The sequence below is a fragment of the Pelodiscus sinensis genome, chromosome 3 (assembly GCF_049634645.1).
Source record: "Pelodiscus sinensis isolate JC-2024 chromosome 3, ASM4963464v1, whole genome shotgun sequence".
Taxonomy (NCBI): domain Eukaryota; kingdom Metazoa; phylum Chordata; order Testudines; family Trionychidae; genus Pelodiscus; species Pelodiscus sinensis.
Window position 1 is genome coordinate 106,985,329 of NC_134713.1, and position 19,780 is coordinate 107,005,108.

General features: G+C 41.5%; 1 protein-coding gene across 3 annotated transcripts in view; it reads left to right on the top strand.

The window, feature by feature from the left end:
- PLEKHG1 (pleckstrin homology and RhoGEF domain containing G1) overlaps positions 1-19,780 on the top strand; it is a 202,520-nt gene that overhangs the window by 99,988 nt on the left and 82,752 nt on the right. For all 3 annotated transcript variants that reach the window (XM_075924430.1, XM_075924431.1, XM_075924432.1), the window contains one exon: positions 15,420-15,958. In XM_075924430.1, coding sequence (XP_075780545.1) covers positions 15,420-15,958 — 539 coding nt within the window. The remainder of the gene's footprint in view (positions 1-15,419; positions 15,959-19,780) is intronic.

The window sequence follows — 19,780 nt, forward strand, 5'->3', positions numbered from 1 at the left end:
CATGATTGTGCTATATGGATCAGTGTATACCTTTTTAATTTAAAAATATTTCATTGTTTGAGAAATGTGATAGAAAAGAAGCATTACAGACTAATTTTCATTGGCGTAAATAAAGCGGAGAGATGACAGTTTCCTGCAATTGTCATATGACACATTTCCTCAACATTTTAGTTGGATTTTTCCTTATCTGATACCTCCTCATAACTTGGGAAGCACATTTTTATGAGCAATATAATTTCAAGATTTTCTTGTTCCTTCTGTTGTCTGATTTTTTTTTTTAATTTGGTTTTGCTGATTGAAAAATATTATTAAAAATCAAATTTCCAATGGAACTTTTAAGATACCCCTTTGCTATGTTTCCAGGTAGCACAATTAAGAAAAAGTGTGTGGTGTTTAATATAAGGTTCTATTACGTAATAATTGCGTGTAGTTGTCTGCAAAAGAGGAACAGAGTTCCTGCTCCTTAATATTAAGTTGATTTGCTCAATTTTAGCCAGAAGGTTCATTGGTTTTGTAAGAAGAAAGATCAGAGGAATGCTCTTGGCAGAAAGAATCAGCCAATTAGTTTCTGAGTTTTACATCAAATGCTCAATTTAATGAAATGTAGATTGTAATCTGTTTACTTGCTGTCTTATAATATCCTATTTTGAAGTGTGAATCCTGGAGTTTTTCATTTTAGATATTGAAAGGAGCATAGACTACTTGCTTTAAGTATTAATGTACATGAATGTTGTGGCACTGATCTTCTGAGATCATCTGTCCTGCTCTTGTTTATTAGTTGCAAAAGATGAGTGAAAATCTCCGAGGAAATTGTTTATGCCCTGAGAATTGTTGGTTTTGATGATTTGCCTGCAAATAATAATAGTGGTAAAATAGAAATACAAATAATAGAATATTATTATTAGAAATAATAGTGGTAAAAAGGAATGACAATTCTGCAGTATTAAACATGCTAGAAGTTTTCAAAGTAACTTCAAAATTTCTTACCTCTTTGATCAGATCTCATTGATGCTGTGATCTATTATTTTTTCATGAAACAGATTTCACAAGGCCATTATTAAAGCTTAGTAACAACACAGTGGAAGATACACAACACACAGGATTTAAGGGGAAGTTCAGGGTGGACTTTTTAGGATCAACAACCAAGTGAAAGTGAGGATTGGTTTCTGATGAAAAATTACAGGTGCAGCTCTCTTGTGTACTAATAGTGAGAGTAGATTGACCTTCTGGTATGGTCAACCACTTTGCTGCTATGCAGTTAAGTACAGAAGAATGGCCATAGGTCCATCTAGCCCAATATCCTGTCTGCTGACAGTGGCCAATGCCAAATGCCTCAGAGGGAGTAAACACAATAGGTATCCATCATGTGATCTCTCTCCTGTCATCTATTTCCAGATGAACAGAGCCTAGGGACACAACTCCTACCCATCCTGATGGATGGACTGAACCTCCTCTATCTAGCTCTTTTTTGAACCCTGTTAAAGTTCTAGTCTTCACAACATTATCCTCTGGCAAGGAGTTCCACAGGTTGACTGTGCACTGAGTGGGGAAAAAAAACTTCCTTTTGTTCGTTTTAAAACCTGCTGCCTATAAATTTCATGTGGTAATTCCTAGTTCTTAAATTGTGGGAATAAGTAAGTAAGTTCTTCCACACCAGTCATGATTTTATAGACTTCTGTTATATCTTCACTCCCCACCCCTCAGGTCTCCTCTCTTCTTAGCTGAAAAGTCCAACTCTTGTTTGAATTTTAGACAAAATTCTTGTATAAAATGCCCATATGTGCATTGGGGAAGAGGAGGAATAGATGGAACTGTGCTCATTAGAAACTGTTTCTGCAGAGTTTTCTTTTTAAAGAATGGTTTGCAAAATAATTGCCCAAACACTGCTTCCAATTTAAAATTACACATGACAGTTTATTGGGAAAAATTTTCTTATCTTACTTGCAATATTTCTTATTGTCAAAACCTGATGATATTTATTCTTTGCCATAACAATTCTTACATTATAACAATTATAATTTGAATGTCATCTTCCATTCTAAAAAGCTCATTGAAAATAATTACTAAAGGCCTGGCTTATCGGAAAAACTTCAGCTGACTTCAGTGGGTTTTGGAAGAGGCTCCAATTAAGCCCTGCAAATTAAGAAAAGTTGTTCCTCTTTCAGTACATTAGGCATGCAAAGTTAAGTGATTTACCTAAGGTGACAAAGTGAGTCTGTGACTGAGAGGAAACAGAGCCCATATTTCCTGATTCCTATTCCTGTGACTTAAGAAGAGAGCCAGCCTTCCTTCCAAACAGATAACTACAAGCTGTTTTTGTTTGTTCTAGTTATGTTTAGATAGGAAGTTCACAGGGAAGAATTGTTACTGTTAATAAATCTGAGTCAGTAATACTGTACTTCAGTACTGTTTAAATTACCAAACATTCTGGGACACAGAGGCTTCGAGAGAGTGCTTGCAGTTTAAAAAAAAAAAGTGAAATAATTTAGCTCAAAGCTGAGATCAACTTTAAATTTCAGTGAAACTCACCATTGCCACAAAAACTTTAAAGAAAGGCAGCCATTTCAAAGAATTGCTTTTTGTATGTGTCCAGGAATGGTGGTCTTATTAGTGGAAGAGCTTAAAAGTTTACACATTCTTAAAATGTTTTAATGGTAGCAATATCTGTTGTGGCATGAGACTTTTTTTACTAAGTATAAATATTCTGCTTAAGAATTATTTCTTAAAGCTGCACAATGCAGTTATTGATAGAGGCCTTTTTGGAGTTTTTGTAATTTAACATCTAAAATTCTGAAATGCCTGTTTGTTACCTGAGATTAAATTAATTCTTGGCTATAACGGGAAGAATAAAGAAATCAAGTAGTATGATATGTTTGTGCATGGAGTGACAACTCTGTGCACTAATGGTATTGTAGCTGAATTTGGAAGGTTGTGAATTTCAGCAACATTTGAGGTTGGTTGAAATGAGACTGAACGTGCAGATAACCAATGCTTTATCCGCATGGTAGGGGGGTTTGCTTAGAGCAGTAGAACAAGTAAGGGGCAAACAGAGAAGTTCTGTCCAGCCTCAGTTACAATGATGTAGAAGACACACCTAGTCTACATTACATCATAGCAACTGAGTACTGAGGTACAGGCAGTCCCCAACTTACGCGGATCCGACTTATGTCGGATCCGCAGTTACGAACGGGGCTTTTCTCGCCCCGGAGGACACAGACTGCAGGACCTCGCGGTCCCGCCGCCCATGTACTCCGGGGTGAGAAAAGCTGCTCCGCGTCTCCCGGGTCTGCAGACCAGGAAGATGCGGAGCAAAGCCGCGGAAGGGCTCAGGCAGCGGGGCAGCCCAGGCGCGCCTGGGCTGTCCCGCTGCCGGCTTCCCCCAAGGCTTTGCAAAGCCCTGCTGCCCCAGCCCCTCCGTGGCTTTGCAAAGCCTCGAGGGAAGCCGGCAGCGGGACAGCCCAGGCGTGCCTGGGCTGCCCGGCTGCCCGAGCCTCTCCGCGGCTTTGCAAAGCCTCAGCGGAAGCCAGCAGCGGGACAGCCCAGAAGTGCCTGGGCTGCCCCGCTGCCCGAGCCCCTCTGCGGCTTTGCTCCTTGTCTTCCTGGAGACCCCCCAGCAGACCAGGGAGACACGGAGCAAAGCTGGGAAGGATGCGGGCAGGACCGCCGTCCATCTCCGCGGTACCGCCGTCCGGGTTTCCCTGGTCTGCTGGGGGGCACAGCTAGTGCGCCCCCCAGCAGACCAGGCTTTTCTCGCCTGGGGTAGAGCAGCTGGGGCTGCTGGTTTGGTCCTGCAGCACCGCTCCTCGGCGCTACTGGACCAACCGGGCAGCACCCCAGGTGCTCTTCCCCAGGTGTCCCCAAGTCAGCCGCTGCTGAAACTGATCAGCGGCTGACTACAGGAAGCCCGAGGCAGAGTAGCTCTGCCCCGGACTTCCTGGAATCAGCCGCTGATCAGTTTCAGCAGCGGCTGACTTGGGGACACCTGGGGCAGAACAGCTGGGGTGCTGCCCGGTTGGTCCCCGCAGTGCCGCCCCTGTGGGGACCTACCCGGCAGCGCCCCAGCTGCTCTGTCCTAGGCGTCCAGATTCAGCTGCTGTTGAAACTGATCAGCGGCTGATTCCAGGGAGCCCAGGGCAGAGCAACTCTGCCTTGGGCTTCCTGTAGTCAGCCGCTGGTCAGTTTCAGCAGCGGCTGAACCTGGAAGCCAGTTCCGACTTACATACAAATTCAACTTAAGAACAAACCTACAGTCCCTATCTTGTACGTAACCCGGGGACTGCCTGTACTTAGAACAGGAAAAGGGTCGTGAATAAAGAATTACCATTAATGTAATGGGACAGAAGGTTTTTTTTTAAATATACATACTTGTTAAGAATTTAAGCAGCGTTCTGTTAGACATTGTACCATTAACCTTCTGAATTGAATGCCACTTGGGGAAGCAAGAAATATATTTTCTTTGCTAACTGTACAGTAAGAACATAAGAACACAAGAACGGCCATACTGGGTCAGACCAAAGATCCATCTAGCCCAGTATCCTGTCTGCTGACAGTGACTAATACCAGATGCCCCAGAGCAGTGTGTCCCAATTTTATTTGGCCACGGAACCCTTTTCAGCTTAGAAAATTTTCAAGGAAGCCCTAGGTTTGCCAAGGTAAAGTTTGTCAAACGAAAAAAACCAACCAACCAAACTGCCAAGTCCCGTCGCAAAAAGGCTGTCTCTTTAACAGGGAACGGAGGAGTGCCAAGTTCTCATGGAACCCTTACTTTCACACCAATTGGGAAACACTGCCCCAGAGGGAGGAATCACAACAGGTAATCCTCACATGATCCCTCTCCCGTCAACCACTTCCAAAGAAACAGAGGCTAGGGATACCATTCCTACCCCTCCTGGCTAATAGCCATTGATGGACCTATCCTCCATGAATATCTAGCTCTTTTTTGAATCCTGTTAAAGTTCTAGCCTTCACAACATCATCCTCTGGCAAGGAGTTCCACAGGTTGGCTGTGCGCTGAGTGACGAAAAACTTCCTTTTATTTGTTTTAACCCTACTGCCTATTAATTTCATTTGATGACTCCTAGTTCTTATATTGTGGGAATAAGTTAATAACTTTTCCTTATTGACTTTTTCCATATCAGTCATGATTTCATAGACCTCTATCATATTCTCCCTTGGACTTTTCCTCTCAGAAAAGAGAAGACTACGTTTTTTTAATCTCTCTTGATATGGGACCCGTTCCAAACTCCTAATCATTTTTATTGCCCTTTTTCAATGCCAATATATATTTTTTGAGATGAGGCAACCACATCTGTACACAGTATTCATGATGTGGGCGTACCATGGTTTTATATAGAGGCAATAAGATATTGTCTGACTTATTCTCTATACCTTTTTAAATGACTCCTAACATTCTATTGCTTTTTTCACTGCCACTGCACACTGAGTGGATTTTTTCAGAGAACTCTCCACAATGACTCCAAGATCTCTCTCTTGAGTAGTTGTAGCCAAATTAGTCCCCATCATATTGTGTGTATAGTTCGGATTATGTTTTCCAATGTTCATTACTTTACATTTACCAACATTAAATTCCATTTGCTATTTTATTGCCCAATCACGTAGTTTGGTGAGATCTTTTTGAAGTTCTTCACAGTCTGCTTTGGTCTAAACTATCATGAGCAGTTTGGTATCATCTGCAGATTTTGCCACCTCACTGTTCACCCCTTTCTCTAGATCATTTATAAATAAGTTGAACAGGATGGGTCCCCCACTGGTTATCTGTCTCCACTTGGAAAACTTACCATTTATTCCTACCCTTTGTTTCCTGTCTTTTAATCAGTTATCAATCCACGAAAGGACCTTCCCTCTTATCCCATGACAACTTACTTTACTTAAGAGCCTTTGATGAGGGACCTTGTCAAAGGCTTGTCCACATATTTGTTGACCTCCTCAAAGAATTCTAGCAGATAATAAGGCACAATTTCCCTTTACAAAAACCATGTTGACTTTCCCCCAACAAATTATATTCATTTATGTGTCTGACAATTTTATTCTTGACTGTAGTTTCAATTAATTTTCCCGGTACTGACGTCAGACTTACTGGTCTGTAATTTCCAGGATTACCTCTAGAGCCCTTTTAAAATATTGATGTCACATTAGTTATCTTCCAGTCATTTGGTATGGAAGCTGATTTAAAGGATAGATTACAAACCACAATTAATAGCTGAGCAATTTCCCATTTGAGTTTTTTCAGAACTCTTGGTGAATGCCATCCGGTCCTGGTGACTTGTTACTATTAAGTTTATCAATTTGTTCCAAAACCTCCACTAATGACACTCAATCTGGGACAGTTCCTTAGATTTGTCACCTAAAAAGAATGGCTCATGTTTGGGAATCTCTCCAATATCCTCAGCTGTGAAGACCAAAGCAAAGAATTCATTTAGCTTCTCAGCAATGACTTCTATCATCTTTGAGTGCTCCTTTAGCATCTCGATCGTCCAAGGACCCCACTGGTTGTTTAGCCGTTTCCTGCTTCAGATGTACTTAAAAAACATTTTACTATTACTTTTTTAGTTACTTTTTGAGTACTGTAGAACTGTAATCTAATTTAGAAAGAACAAAGTATTTATTCTTAGATACGTACCTGTATGAAAATAGCTTAGTTTAAACTAAACTGCAGATGTACTAACAGTAATGTGCTATAGTTTTTATTTGTCCAAAATGAATTCACAGTGAGAGCAATATTTTTGGAATGCCTGTAAATGGATTGTTAGGTGCATGCAATTCACTTGTGTTGCAATGCATCAGCAGCACATGATACGTGTCTTTTGTTAGAAATCTCTGCAGTGCTGTATACAGATTAAATAGCTACTGCATTGCAGAGAGTTATTAATACATTACACTGCACTTTCAGTGAGGATGTCAGAGTGTCCTACAGAAGAACTTGAGACTGAGTGTACTCTTGCCATTGAATTATGAGTTTTTAAAATGTTGAAGGGAACCTTTTTGTTTAGTAAGTTCTTAGCTAATCATGATGAATTATAGAATGACATCACCTCTGCCTCTGTAAACTGTTTACAAATTAATTTTAGAAAGACAAGACTTTGTTTAGAAATGAAAAAAATTACTAATTTTACTATACTTGATCATTACTTATGGCAGTCAACCCCAAAGACCTCTTGATATTTCATAGGGAAACCTCCTCCCCTGCCCCCATTACTCTCCCCACCAAAAAACAAAAACAAACAAAAAAAAGCTAAAATCTAAATAAAATGGAACATAAACTAGTATAAATTGTTTCCTGTACCATTATCCCAAATACCCTTTTTCTCTGCCACTTTGATGAACTTTATTACTATCATAAATATTTTAATAACATGGTATGAACTAAGGGCTAGAATTGGTTCATCAGGTTTATGCAGAGCAAAGTGCATTTAAAGTGGCCAAAGATTCCTATTAGAGGAGTCTCTCAGTAGGCTGAAACTCCCCTACTTTTTCCTAAATGCCAGGCAGTGGGGGTTTGAGGAGCAGCAAGGGAAATGGATGTATGTAGGGAGGTACGATAGGTATGACACAGCCAGGATCTTGATAGTGTTGGGTCTCTGGACCTTATGCCAGTAGCATAAATTAAAGCTCCAAGGAGCAGATTTAATTTGTCTGAGACAAGTGACTGGGAATCGAGGAGCTTACTATTGGCACACTGTCAGCCCCCACTGTACCCAAATCAAGCCACAAGATGTCTGTGGGTAAATGCTAAAGGATGCAGCAGCCTTTTCACTATGTAAATTTATTGTTGTTGTTAATTTGTATTACCATCACTCCTAATAGCATCAATTTATGGCTGCATTGTGCTAGACAGTATACAAGCACAGCAAGAGGTAATCTGTGCCCCCAGAGTGTTTACAACCCAAATAGATAAGATAGGGAAAGGATGTTAGGGTAAACAGGTGTGTGTGTGTGTGTGTGTGTGTGTGTGTGTGTGTGTGTGTGTGTGTGTGTGTGTGTGTGTGTGTGTGTGTGTGTGTGTGTGTGTGTGTGTGTGTGAGAGAACACTACTTCTTGCAGGGGTGAAGAGCCAGAATTTGGGTGTCACATCTTACAGTGTGGAAAATCTGGGACCCCTGACTGTTAGGGTGGGTCTAAGGGAGGAGACCATGCTGACCACACTGGAGGAAGAGAAAAGTGGTGCCCCTCTTCTCCACCAGACCATTCCAATGCTTTCTCCCATACAGATTAAAATTTATATATGACATAGCCAAGGGTGACAGCAGGGATACCAGGATGTATCTAGCTGTGCTCCTTATGCTTTCTTTCACTCCTAGCTCACAGTGTTTTGTACCTTCTGTTGATTTGTCTGGCCCAAAATATTCCCCTGCTCTGAGTCACATTTTATTTCTTGTTGTTCTCCACTTGTAACTCTGCTTCTCTACCTACTATTAAGTGTGTTTTCGTTCCTGTTTTGTTTTTATATTTTCTATTCTTTCATGTCCTTACTTTTCTCATTCTCTCTTCCTCTCTCTTCCTTTTCATGCTTCCCTATTCTTTTTCCTGTCTCCCTGGCCCCTAACCAAGCTCCTTTCTGTACTGCTCTGCATCACCGCAGTCCAATTAGTTTGGGTTTAATAATTTTCTAAAAATCTTTTTTTTAACTCTAAAAATGTTAAGATTTTACAAATTCACTTGAAAAGTTTTTCTGGACCTGCTATAGATCCATCATGAGATCCAAAATGGTCCTATTTAATTAGCAGCACAAATTCACATGGAATTTCTAGCACAGGGACTTCACAGTACCAATAAGTTAGTTATTTCCTTTGCATGCTTATCAGTATGGTATAGTGAATTAAAGGGTGAAGTGGAAGATGTGCTGTGGAAGTGTGGGTTATATTTGATGTTTTTACAGACTTGTGCCTGAAAGAATAGAAGTTCCAGTGTGTTGCTCAGTGCGGTGTGCATTTTAAAGTTACCCACTGTGGTGTCTATTGTCCTGTTACTGACTTGAATGATGTCATGTTTCATTTAATGCTCTTCGTGATGATGAAGACTGTGGTGGGTACACTGGGGAAAAGGCAGTGAGAAAGTTGTGAATCAGGTTTCTGTGAAGCTTTTGTGCATAGGGTTTTTATATAGAAAAGCTGACTCTTGCAATATTTCTACTGAGGGAGTTGTACAGACTAGTAAGAGCTTCTCATTTTACCTAAGTGCTCAGTGAGGTAATTCTGGAGCAGCTGAAGGCAGAGGATGCATTTATTCTCTGTTACACAGGTAGGCTGTGAGTTGTTCACAGAGCATTTTGAGATACAGAGAGGACTTGTTCATTCACTGTGTAAGGAGCCAGAGACATTCCACAGTGGTGAGATACTGTCGCAGAGGATTTTCCTTCACAACAATATTCTGGGACAATAGTGTGCTCTGATATGACAGAAGGCTATTCTACTTTAAATATGACACAGTGGGGAGATTAATTTATGGAGGCAAGCTAGCTGATGGGAAGGATACAAAATCCTTTTCTTGTGATCTCTAATAAATGGGATTTTTGTTGCTCAAAGTTCAGTTGAAGTACTTGTATGGCTGTTGTACATAAGGGTTATGAGTGAATCCACAATATAATGTGCTCTAATGTTACAAGTACTGTCTTTGCATTGTGATTTTGTGCACAGAAGGTGTTAATTTGTAGAAACCGTTTGTGTATGTTTATATTAAGGGCTCAGTAATGAAGTAAAAGCTAAAATTTGAGTTTTAATCCATGATAAGAAGGCTAGTTGTGTGTGTTTGTGTGTATTTTATTTTTTGTACAAAGGACTGTTCCCTTTACTAATATTCATAGCAGAGAATGGCTTCGTCAGACAAATGTTTTATTGTAAATAGTAGCATAGCAGCATCACTACTGTGTGAGCATTTGTATTCCTTTTTCAAATGGGAAACTTCACGGTATTTCTCACATTTAATTCCAGATACGGCTAGCCTTACATTTGAAATTAAATATGTTTAGCAGGTTGGTTGAGTAAAACTTCTAAATTCACATACAGCATGGACCAACTTGTTTTTATTATTAAAAACTTTTAAAAGCCCACAACTAAGAATAGTAAGACATACTATTTACTGATTTCAGGAACAGTGATTATGTGTATTATAACTTAAACTGAATTTTCATATGAATAATGGAAATTCTGAATAGTAAAATTCAAGTAGCTAATGGAGAATATAGCTATAAAATCATGTGCAGAAAATACTGAGGAATAAAACTAATACACTGAAAGGATTACTTTTTGTTTGTATCTCAAATTACGTTATACTAGTGTATATTTTACTAACTGGTGGGGTGGCGGGGTTTAGAACAGCCAAAAATGTGGCTTAGGGCATTTGAAATAGACAAAATGAAAGGGGATCTTTTCACAGTTATTGTAAGAACATCTCTTCAAATGCATCTATTAAAATATAGGGGGAGTTATGTATTAAAGAAATATCAACTATCACCTGCTGCATATCTGAGCAAGAAATGTTTAATAAATGATGGTTGAAAACATGAGTTGTGGTAAGATGTTTGCTTTGTCTGTGGCTATTCTAAGCACTAGACATAATATCCCAGATGCCTGTTGGTAGGGAATGAATATATTTTTTACCTTGTACTGTTACAGAATATGCATGTTGTTTTTATTAGTTAAAGTTCTCATATTGGGGAGGTGCTAATAGGTTTCATGTTGTTTCACTGGAGTGAGACAGACTGATTGGGAAGCCTTACTAAATTAATGGAAATCCATGAAGAGGAAAGTCCTTCAGGGGTCCTCAAGCACATTTCCTCACCACCATGGACAAACATGTAATTATCCTGCTGTCTATGCTGAATGAACAAGTAATTATTGTCATTCCTCTATTAAAGTATGCAAATTTTGGGTTGATAGTGTTTCAGTACACAAATTAATTACTATTATTCAACTCTTCCAAAAGATCTGTTGGTTTTTTTTTAATTTGTTGAAAAAGTTTCAGTAGACTAACAAAACACATAATGTAGTAACAGGCAATGCACGTGGTCACATATAGAAGAAAGAATACAACATTTGTGTAAGTCTATACTTCTCAGAAGACCTGGCATTAACACTAATTACCTAATCAAAAGATTAGAGCCTTTTTTGCCTCATAAGTACAGAGCACCCACACAATGTCCCGATGTCACTGGGGGTTGTGGGTGCTCAGCAGTAGTTTAAACCAGGCCCTCAAAGTGTTTGAAAAATGAAGTTGCTCGTTATGAAGAGAAGTTTGAGTATGACAGGACAGACACCATCAATGTCCCCTCTAATTTTTTCCCATCCATATGTAGAATACATTTTGTTACATGCGACGAGGCATGTGTGGATGTTGATCATCAGTAGAAACACAAGCTGTTGGTTACGGGCATGCTGCAAATTAGGTGGGTGGCATTTGAATCTCTCCTGAGTAGCGCCCCAAGTGCTCAGCTTACACGGGGCACTGATCACCATATTCTTTGAGGTGTACGCAATAAAAGCAGTTAAATCGGGGTGGGCAAAGGGCCCTCCACAGGCCAGATCCGGCCCACAGTAACCCTGCCACTCCACCACCCCCAGGCCAATTAGGGACTGGGGGTGGGAGAGTGCACGAAGTCTCCTCACGAGAGCATGCAGTGGCTAGAGACACGCTGGATGTTTTAAAACAGTTGGCTTATCTCTAGTTGCCTCATAACTTTGGCAGGGGGTTGAGTTTTGCGTGCTCCCCACCCCCAGGCCAATCAGGGTCTGAGGGCAGGGAGTGTGCGAAGTCTCTTGCATCCTTTCCCCACCCTGCTAGGAGTGCGCAGTGGTTAGAGACATACGCTGGCTGTTTTAAATCTTCTCTTGCAGGGGTGAAGAGATTTGTGCGCTCCCCTGCCCTCGGTCTCTGATTGGCCTGGGAGCAGGGAGAGCACACGAGGTCTCCTCCTTCTAGACACCTAAAGGGAATGCTGTCTGTTTTCAAACAGTTGGTGTTTCTCTCTGGGAGGGGCGGGGGGAAGACTTCTTGTGCTTCCCCACCCCAGGCCAATGGGAAGGTGAGGAGCACAAGAAGTCTCCTGGCCCCTGCCCCTTCTGCCTGAGGCCCTGCCCCTTTTGGGGTGGTCCCCTTTTAAAATTATTGCCCACCCCTTTTAAATCATTGGGATCATAATATATGACAGCTCTTTTATTGGGGCGGTGATGTTTTTTCCAGTGTTAACACCTTTGAGATTATTTTGCCAAAACTGTTCACCTCCTGACTGGCAATGAAGAGGTATTTGTAATGGAAAAGGGCCAAACTAACAAAAGCAGAAATCTGAACTTTACTGAGAGAAGAATTGGTTTGTAGTTATGGCCTGGAAGTGCATTCAGTTCTCAGGATTTTCTGACAGACTGTTCATGTGCCATGGACAAATTGGTTAATCTCTCTGTTCCTTAGTTCCCCATCTGAAAAAAAAAGGGAATAATACTGTCCCACCTCAATGGTTTTGTTGGGATGATTTGGGAAAAAGTCAGATCTGATGGTGATGGGGAATGTTAGAAGAACGTATAGGTGAGTTCAGCGGCATTCAGATTCAGATCCAATGTTTGTTAGGGCTAGTCTCTAAGCCTGTGGTGTCCAACCAGCTCTGAAGAGGTAGCCGCTATCGCGAACTAGCCACACTCAACTGGCCAAATAGCCACATTGTTCAAGCCAACTAGCTGCACTCAACAGCCACATGTGACTAGTGGCTAGTGCATTGGACATCACGGTTCTAAGCTTTCTAAACAAATTTTAAAAGCAATTTCATCTGTGCAAAATATTTGTAATAGGACACAAAACCACTGAAAACAAACTTGCTTTCTGGTTTTGTTTGAAGCTCAGATATCTAGTCAAGCATGTCATAGAATTTTGCTGAGATTCACAAACTTTTGTTGAATCTGAATCTGCTTGAGGTAACTTGAGATCATACAGCACCATTGAAGGTTTTGTTTTTTTTAATGGATTCAGCATGAAATTTTGAGAAGTAAATCTATATAACCTATTTTTTAAAAATAGTTCTCATAAACCTCTGTGAAGCCAAATTGAAGAGCTGCACATAATTGTAAAAGTACTAAGCATTTTAATTAGAGGAAAAAACTAGTTTCAGGAGAGAGAGTAAAACAGAACAAGATCTTTAAGGGGGTAAAAGGTTTGCTTGGTATACTTTTGTGTACCATTCAGTGGCATACTTTTACACGGTGGCTGCATGTTTACTTTAATGACTTTTGTGAAAATGGATAATTCTTAGTCCAATGAGTCTTATGCAAGTAATTCTATTTTCAGGTGTCCTGAACTTTCTTGAATTTGCCACGGTCATGCTTTTGTAGGTTTTTAAGAGGAAGTGCGTTTTAACTACTGCAACTAATCCTTGTTATTTCAAAGGCCTTTAAATTGCTGTAAAGTAAGCAAAGAGAACATTATAGAAACTTTTTGTTCTTATACTTTGTGTCTACACAATACATTTTTTAAAAACTCCTATTAACATTTCGTACTACTTCAATTGTACTGACCCAAATTGTGTGTGTGTGTGTGTGTGTGTGTGTGTGTGTGTGTGTGTGTGTGTGTGTGGAGGGGGGGAATATTAATGAACTGCACAAGTATTTGTGGAGCAAATATTACTTAGTAGTACCTTCATGTTATCTGAAAACCAGACCGCATATCAATGAAACAGAATTACAGTGTACAAAGTTCTTGAATGAAAGAGGAAACATTTATGTTCCAACCACCTTTGTGTACTTTAGTAATCTTTTATGATAAGTTAGTGTAAGGGTATCTGTTACATTGTTTCTCCTGTGAAGTTTTAAAGAGCGTCTAACTCTGCACAGCTAACTTCTAATTTCTAGATGAACTTGTGATTTCACATAAATACCAAAAATGCAGTTTTTTTCTTATCAAAATCATTAAGGATGTGGACATTTTTTGCTTCCCATGTGGGAAAAAATAAACTTCAGTTTAAATATTTTGTTGCAAAAAGTACCTGTCCTTTATAGTGTATAGCAGAAGGTAACATAGTCTTAAGATATGGTCCTTTGCTTCCTTTCAAGTGTAAGATGGGATATGGAGTCAAGCCAGTGTAAATGAGAGGATAATCAGGCCTTGGTCTTTAATGGCCAAACTCCTCTGATATACACTTGTCAGTACCCATCAATGTTGAGTGTGCATCAGAAGGAAGAATTTATTATAGACAAAACAGAACAACCCACCTTTATTTGTGTATTTTAAATAATAGTTTGTTGAGTGCCACAGTTGCTAGTCCAGCATTCTCTGAATGATATTCCTGCTATCTACAGACCAAGTGCAACATAACTGGTGGCAGTAATAGATTATTTCACCTATTGCCCTGATGCCTGAATTCTGACTTTCACTGGATGGTTACAAAAGTAGGAAGACTCAATTCACAAGCTCATTCATTTCTTGATTTTTCTACTGAGACTGCCAGCTTGGTTGCTCAAACATGGACAGCTGCCCAGTGAATTAAGTTGGGGAGTGGAGAGAAATTCAGCATGTCCAGCCTATGGGAAATTCTCAAGTTTCAAAAAGTTTCATGAAAAGGAAATTCTTTAAAAAAAAAAAAAAATGAATTGTGTAACCATTTTGATCAAAACAATTAAACATTCCAAAACATTCTCCCTCAAAATGAAACATTCCAAAAATGGGTATGTTTCTTTGAAATGACATGAAATGTTTCATTTTGAGCCACTTCCATGTTAAACTTAATTTTCTTCTCAGGGCATTCTCTCATGGAATTTGTACTTTGCCTTAATCTCTCCTATGGGCTAGACTCCCTGGTAAGTCTCTCTCTCTCTCGCTCATATGCTGCACCACACAGAGCTAGACCAGAGGTAGATTTGTTTCGTATTATCAGTGATGTAACCTTCCAGGGCACTCGGCCTATAGGAAAGAATGAAGACCTGACCCACAAAAAAAAGTTGGCCTCCAGGGTTAGTCTCTAATATAATTTATTATATTTACTTGCACCGCTGCAGGTATTGGGCAATCACAGCTCTCGTTGGCTGCAGATGACCATTTGCAGCCAATGGGAGTAGCGTAAAGTGGAACAGGACCAGGACACTGTTTCCTGCCACTCCCATGGGCAGCAAATGGCAATCTGTGGCCAACAAGACCTGAGGTTTCCCAATACCTATGGAGGCTCAGGTAAATAGAGAAGTGGGGGCCTGCCAAGGATTAATCCTGGTGGACTGAATCTGGCCCACTAGCCAGAATTTGCCCATCCCTACATTAGATTGTATCTCAGTGATCACCATTTGGCTTTTCAAAGCCTTCTGTATAAGTTGTCTGGGGGAAAAATAGATTTGCATTTGTTTTGTGTGTTTCAGTTGTGTGTATGTGGTTTTAGATGTCTGGCGACTTTGTATGATTTACCGTAACAATGAAAACACTTATTTATTTTTCAGATGACTACCATTTGCCTCTTGATGTCTTACCGGCTGTGACAGAGAGCACTGGCCCCAGAACAACAAAAGAAGATTTGTACAGAGGGAACAGATCTTTTCACTACTGTGGAATAAATACCATGGAATTGTCAGACAGCGACCGTCCTGTCAGCTTTAGTTCTACGTCCTCCTCTGTCTCCTCCAGGGATAGCCACTGTTCCTTTGGAAGCAGAATGACCTTAGTTTCGAACAGTCATTTGGGTTTGTTTAATCAGGATAAGGAAGCAGGCGCCATAAAACTAGAACTGATTCCAGCCAGCCGATTTTCCAGCAAGCCGCTACAAAGAAATAATCCCACAGAGCAACAGAACACCAAGGAAAGCCTTGAAAAAAGGCCAAATATGCCACGGAAAGCAGAATCTAAGGGAACAAACAAAAACTGTGCCATGTCCCTGCTCACAGAGCCCACAAGTCCAAAGCTCCTCTATGTTGACAGAGTTGTCCAAGAGATTCTGGAGACTGAGAGAACATATGTGCAGGATTTGAAGAGCATTGTGAAGGTATGAGGCTTGGTTAGAACTGCCTAATTTGATAAATTGTATAACACAAAGAGTTTTACAAATGAGATGCACAAAGAAATGGACCCACAAAATATGTGATCTTATAACTGGGGTATATAAACTAGGCAGTATTCCATGCAGCACTGGAAACATGCTACAACCAGCATATAAACTTTCTAAAACATTTGTGTAAATGTATTCAGAGTTGTAGCCTGTTGATCCCAGAGTACGAAAGACAATGGGAAGTGAGCAGTGGGGGCAAGATAATATTTTAATAGGCCAGTTGCTGTTGGTGAGAGACAAGCATTTGAGCTTCTACAGAGCTTTTCTTCTTTATAAATCAACACATGCAACACTGTAATTCCTGTTTTGTGTGTGTAGATCTTTGGTAGGTTAACATAAATTGCTGCTCATTTTAATTAACTAGTAGTAAAAAACAACAACAAAAAAGCCCCTCCTCTATTTAATATTTTTAACCTTTGGCTTCTTATTTAGGTTACCAATGTATTCAGTTTCTTGTTGGCTGTTTCCATTAGGAAGAAAAACTGATGGTGGAGTCTAGTAGGGTATGTCTACACTACAAAGTTAGTTCGAACTAACGGACGTTAGTTCGAACTAACTTTAATAGGTGCTACACTAGCGCTCCGCTAGTTCGAATTTGAATCGAACTAGCGGAGCGCTTAGTTCGAACTAGGTAAACCTCATTTTACGAGGACTAACGCCTAGTTCGAACTAGCTAGTTCGAACTAAGGGCTGTGTAGCCCTTTAGTTCGAACTAGTGGGAGGCTAGCCCTCCCCAGGTTTCCCTGGTGGCCACTCTGGCCAACACCAGGGAAACTCTATGCCCCCCTCCCGGCCCCGGACCCCTTAAAGGGGCACGGGCTGGCTACGGTGCCCGTGCCAGGTGCAAGCCTGCCAGCACCCAGCTAGCAGACCCTGCACCTGGCACGGCACAGAGCCACCCACCCGATGCCCCCCAGCCCTCCCCCTCTTGCCGGGACCAGGCTGGCGGCTCCCGGGAGCTTGCCCTGGACCGCAAGAGGCGGGCACCTTCCTGGGCTAGTGCGGACATCGTGGACCTCGTCCACGATCTCCGCACTAGGCACAGGAAAGTGGCTGTCTAGGGCAGGAGAGCTGCCAGCCTGGCCACCCAGGACCAGGTGTGCATGAAAATCAAGGGGGTCCACTGAGACCCCCGACACTGAGCCCTGAGCTTACAATGGCCGTCCTGGGTCAGACCAAAGGTCCATCTAGCCCAGTAGCCTGTCTGCCAACAGCGGCCAACCCTAGGGACCCTGGAGGGGATGGACCGAAGACAGTGACCAAGCCATTTGTCTCGTGCCATCCCTCTCCAGCCTTCCACAAACTTTGGGCAGGGACACCACTCCTACCCTCTGGCTAATAGGACTCCATGGACCCAACCTCCATCACTTTATCTCACTTCCCTTTAAACTCTGTTCTAGTTGTAGCCTTCACAGCCTCCTGCAGCAAGGAGTTCCACAGGTTAACTATTTGCTTTGTGAAGAACAACGTTCTCTTACTAGTTTGAAGCCTGCTACCCATTCCTTTCCTTTGGTGTCCTCTAGTCCTTCTTTATGGGAACTAATGAAGAGCTTTTCTGTATGCACCCTCTCCACCCAGCTCCTGCTTTTAGAGCCCTCTATCCTGTCCCCCCTCCGTCTCCTCTTTTCTAAGCTGAGAAGTCCCAGTCTCTGTAGCCTCTCTTCATATGGGACCTGTTCCCAACCCCTGATCATGTTAGTTGCCCTCCCCTCTCCCAGCCTTTCTCTTCCCCTCTCCCACCTCCTTTTCCCAGTCTCCCCCAGTTTTTTTCAATAAAGACAGAGTCAATGTTGGAAGAAACATTATCTTTATTTTGTACATCAATAAGAAGGGGGGCTAAGGAAGGGTAAGTGGAAGGAGGTGAGGGAGGAATGGGGTACGAGCCCCCGATGGGGAGGACTGGGCTGGCTCTGCGGGCTTCTGGGGGTGGAAGCTCTCCTGCAGCCCCCCGATTACTCCCTCTCCCCAGATGGCAGCCTGCGGCAAGTGCAGCCGGGCTGATGGCCGAGTGGTGTGATGTGCCCAGTGTGGGCACTCAGGGCACTCCAAGCCAGAACTTCTTTGCAAGCGGGCCACCCCTTAGAACTGTGTGTCCGGGGTGGGGGTCGGGACCCTTTAAGCGCAGCCCTCGGCTAGCCTGAGACAGCATCTCCACGCTCTAAGTCCTCCTTTTATGCCCTGCCGGCACTGCTTCCGGCCATCCTTAAGCCCTGTTCAGAGTCCACTCAATGTGGACTTGCTAGTTCGAACTAGCAAAACGCTAGTTCGAACTAGTTTTGAGTTCTAGATACGTTAGTTCGAACTAGCTTAGTTCGAATTAACTAATTCGAACTAAGTTAGTTCGAACTAGCGCTGTAGTGTAGACGTACCCGTAGTTATTTGATGCTACTCTATTTATTTACAAACTGTGTACTGTACACAAAGTCCTGTTTCCCTGAGCATAGTAAGCATTATACAAGAGGAGATAGGCTTGGAACAGTGAGAAAATACACTCTTTCTACCTAACATTTTACACAAAAACTTTTAGATCTCATAATCATCCTACAAATCTTTCTCTGGCTGTCCTTGGCTTTCTGCCACCTTCCTTGTCTGTTTCTGTGACTTCTGTCTTGTGCACGCACACACACAAGCTCAGCTGCTGTTGCGTCACTCTTCTACTCCTGCGTTTTGTATCAGATACCTTAGAAGTCTGGCTTAGCTTCTCCTTCAGCCTTCTACGTGACCTGTATTTTGGGCAGCTAATATTGTTATTGTTTCAGGTATGGTCTATAAAAGAGCTTAAAGGAGACTGTTATACACACCAACTTGAAAGAGATTTCACCAGGTTCTGAGACACACCCCCAAAAACCCACAACAACCACTGTTCCTTTCTAGCTGCAGGGAAAGGATCACTGTGACCTGCTTTTTAGGGATCTGTATGTAATTCTGTCTAGATTTTATACCATGCCCATCTCCATTGTACTGGCACACCATACCTGTTTATTAAAATGACCCCTCTGGTTCTTTGACCTCCTGCCCTGCATGTATAGGTTTACAACAAGATTTCACAGGACATGAATGTCTAGTCTGGTAACTTTATAGTGTATAGCTTTAGGCATCTCTATATGTGTTAGAAATACATCACTAATCTGGAAAAGAAAAGATGGTCTGTTACTGACAAAGCAAAAAGGATTTAGAAGAGAAGGGGAACATGATTACTGGGGCTTTGATAACACCAATGCATGTCTAAAAACAAATCTCCACACAAGTCTTTTCTTGCAGAATTACAGTATTTTCCATGACTGATGGGATTATGCTTAAATCAGTTGTTCAGATTTCATTTTTGTAAGGTTTCAAAGAAAGATATTGATACAGTGTTAGAAGAGTAAAAAATGAGCAGGTGCCTATGTGGATAGGGCAGAAAATACCCTGAATTTGCAAGGAGTGGTTGGAATAGGGGAAAAAAAACTACCAGAATGTGTACAAATTGAAACTTAAGGGCTATTGAATTGTGCTAGGAGGTGGGGGAAGTAGTGTCGGACTATGAAATAGTAGGGATTTCATCAAGTCCTGAAACTTTGCCTTCTCTAATATGAAATGGAAATACGCTTAAAGGAAACCTTTCCCCAAATGTTGTTTCTAAGATTTTGAAATGTGTGTGTTAGACATGGAGCTTTGAAAGTTTAAGAATGTCTTGCAGGTAACTATGCTGTATGAATCTATAATGTGAAACAGTGTATGCTTTGCTGGTCCAATATGTTTCTGAGGATATTCTTAATA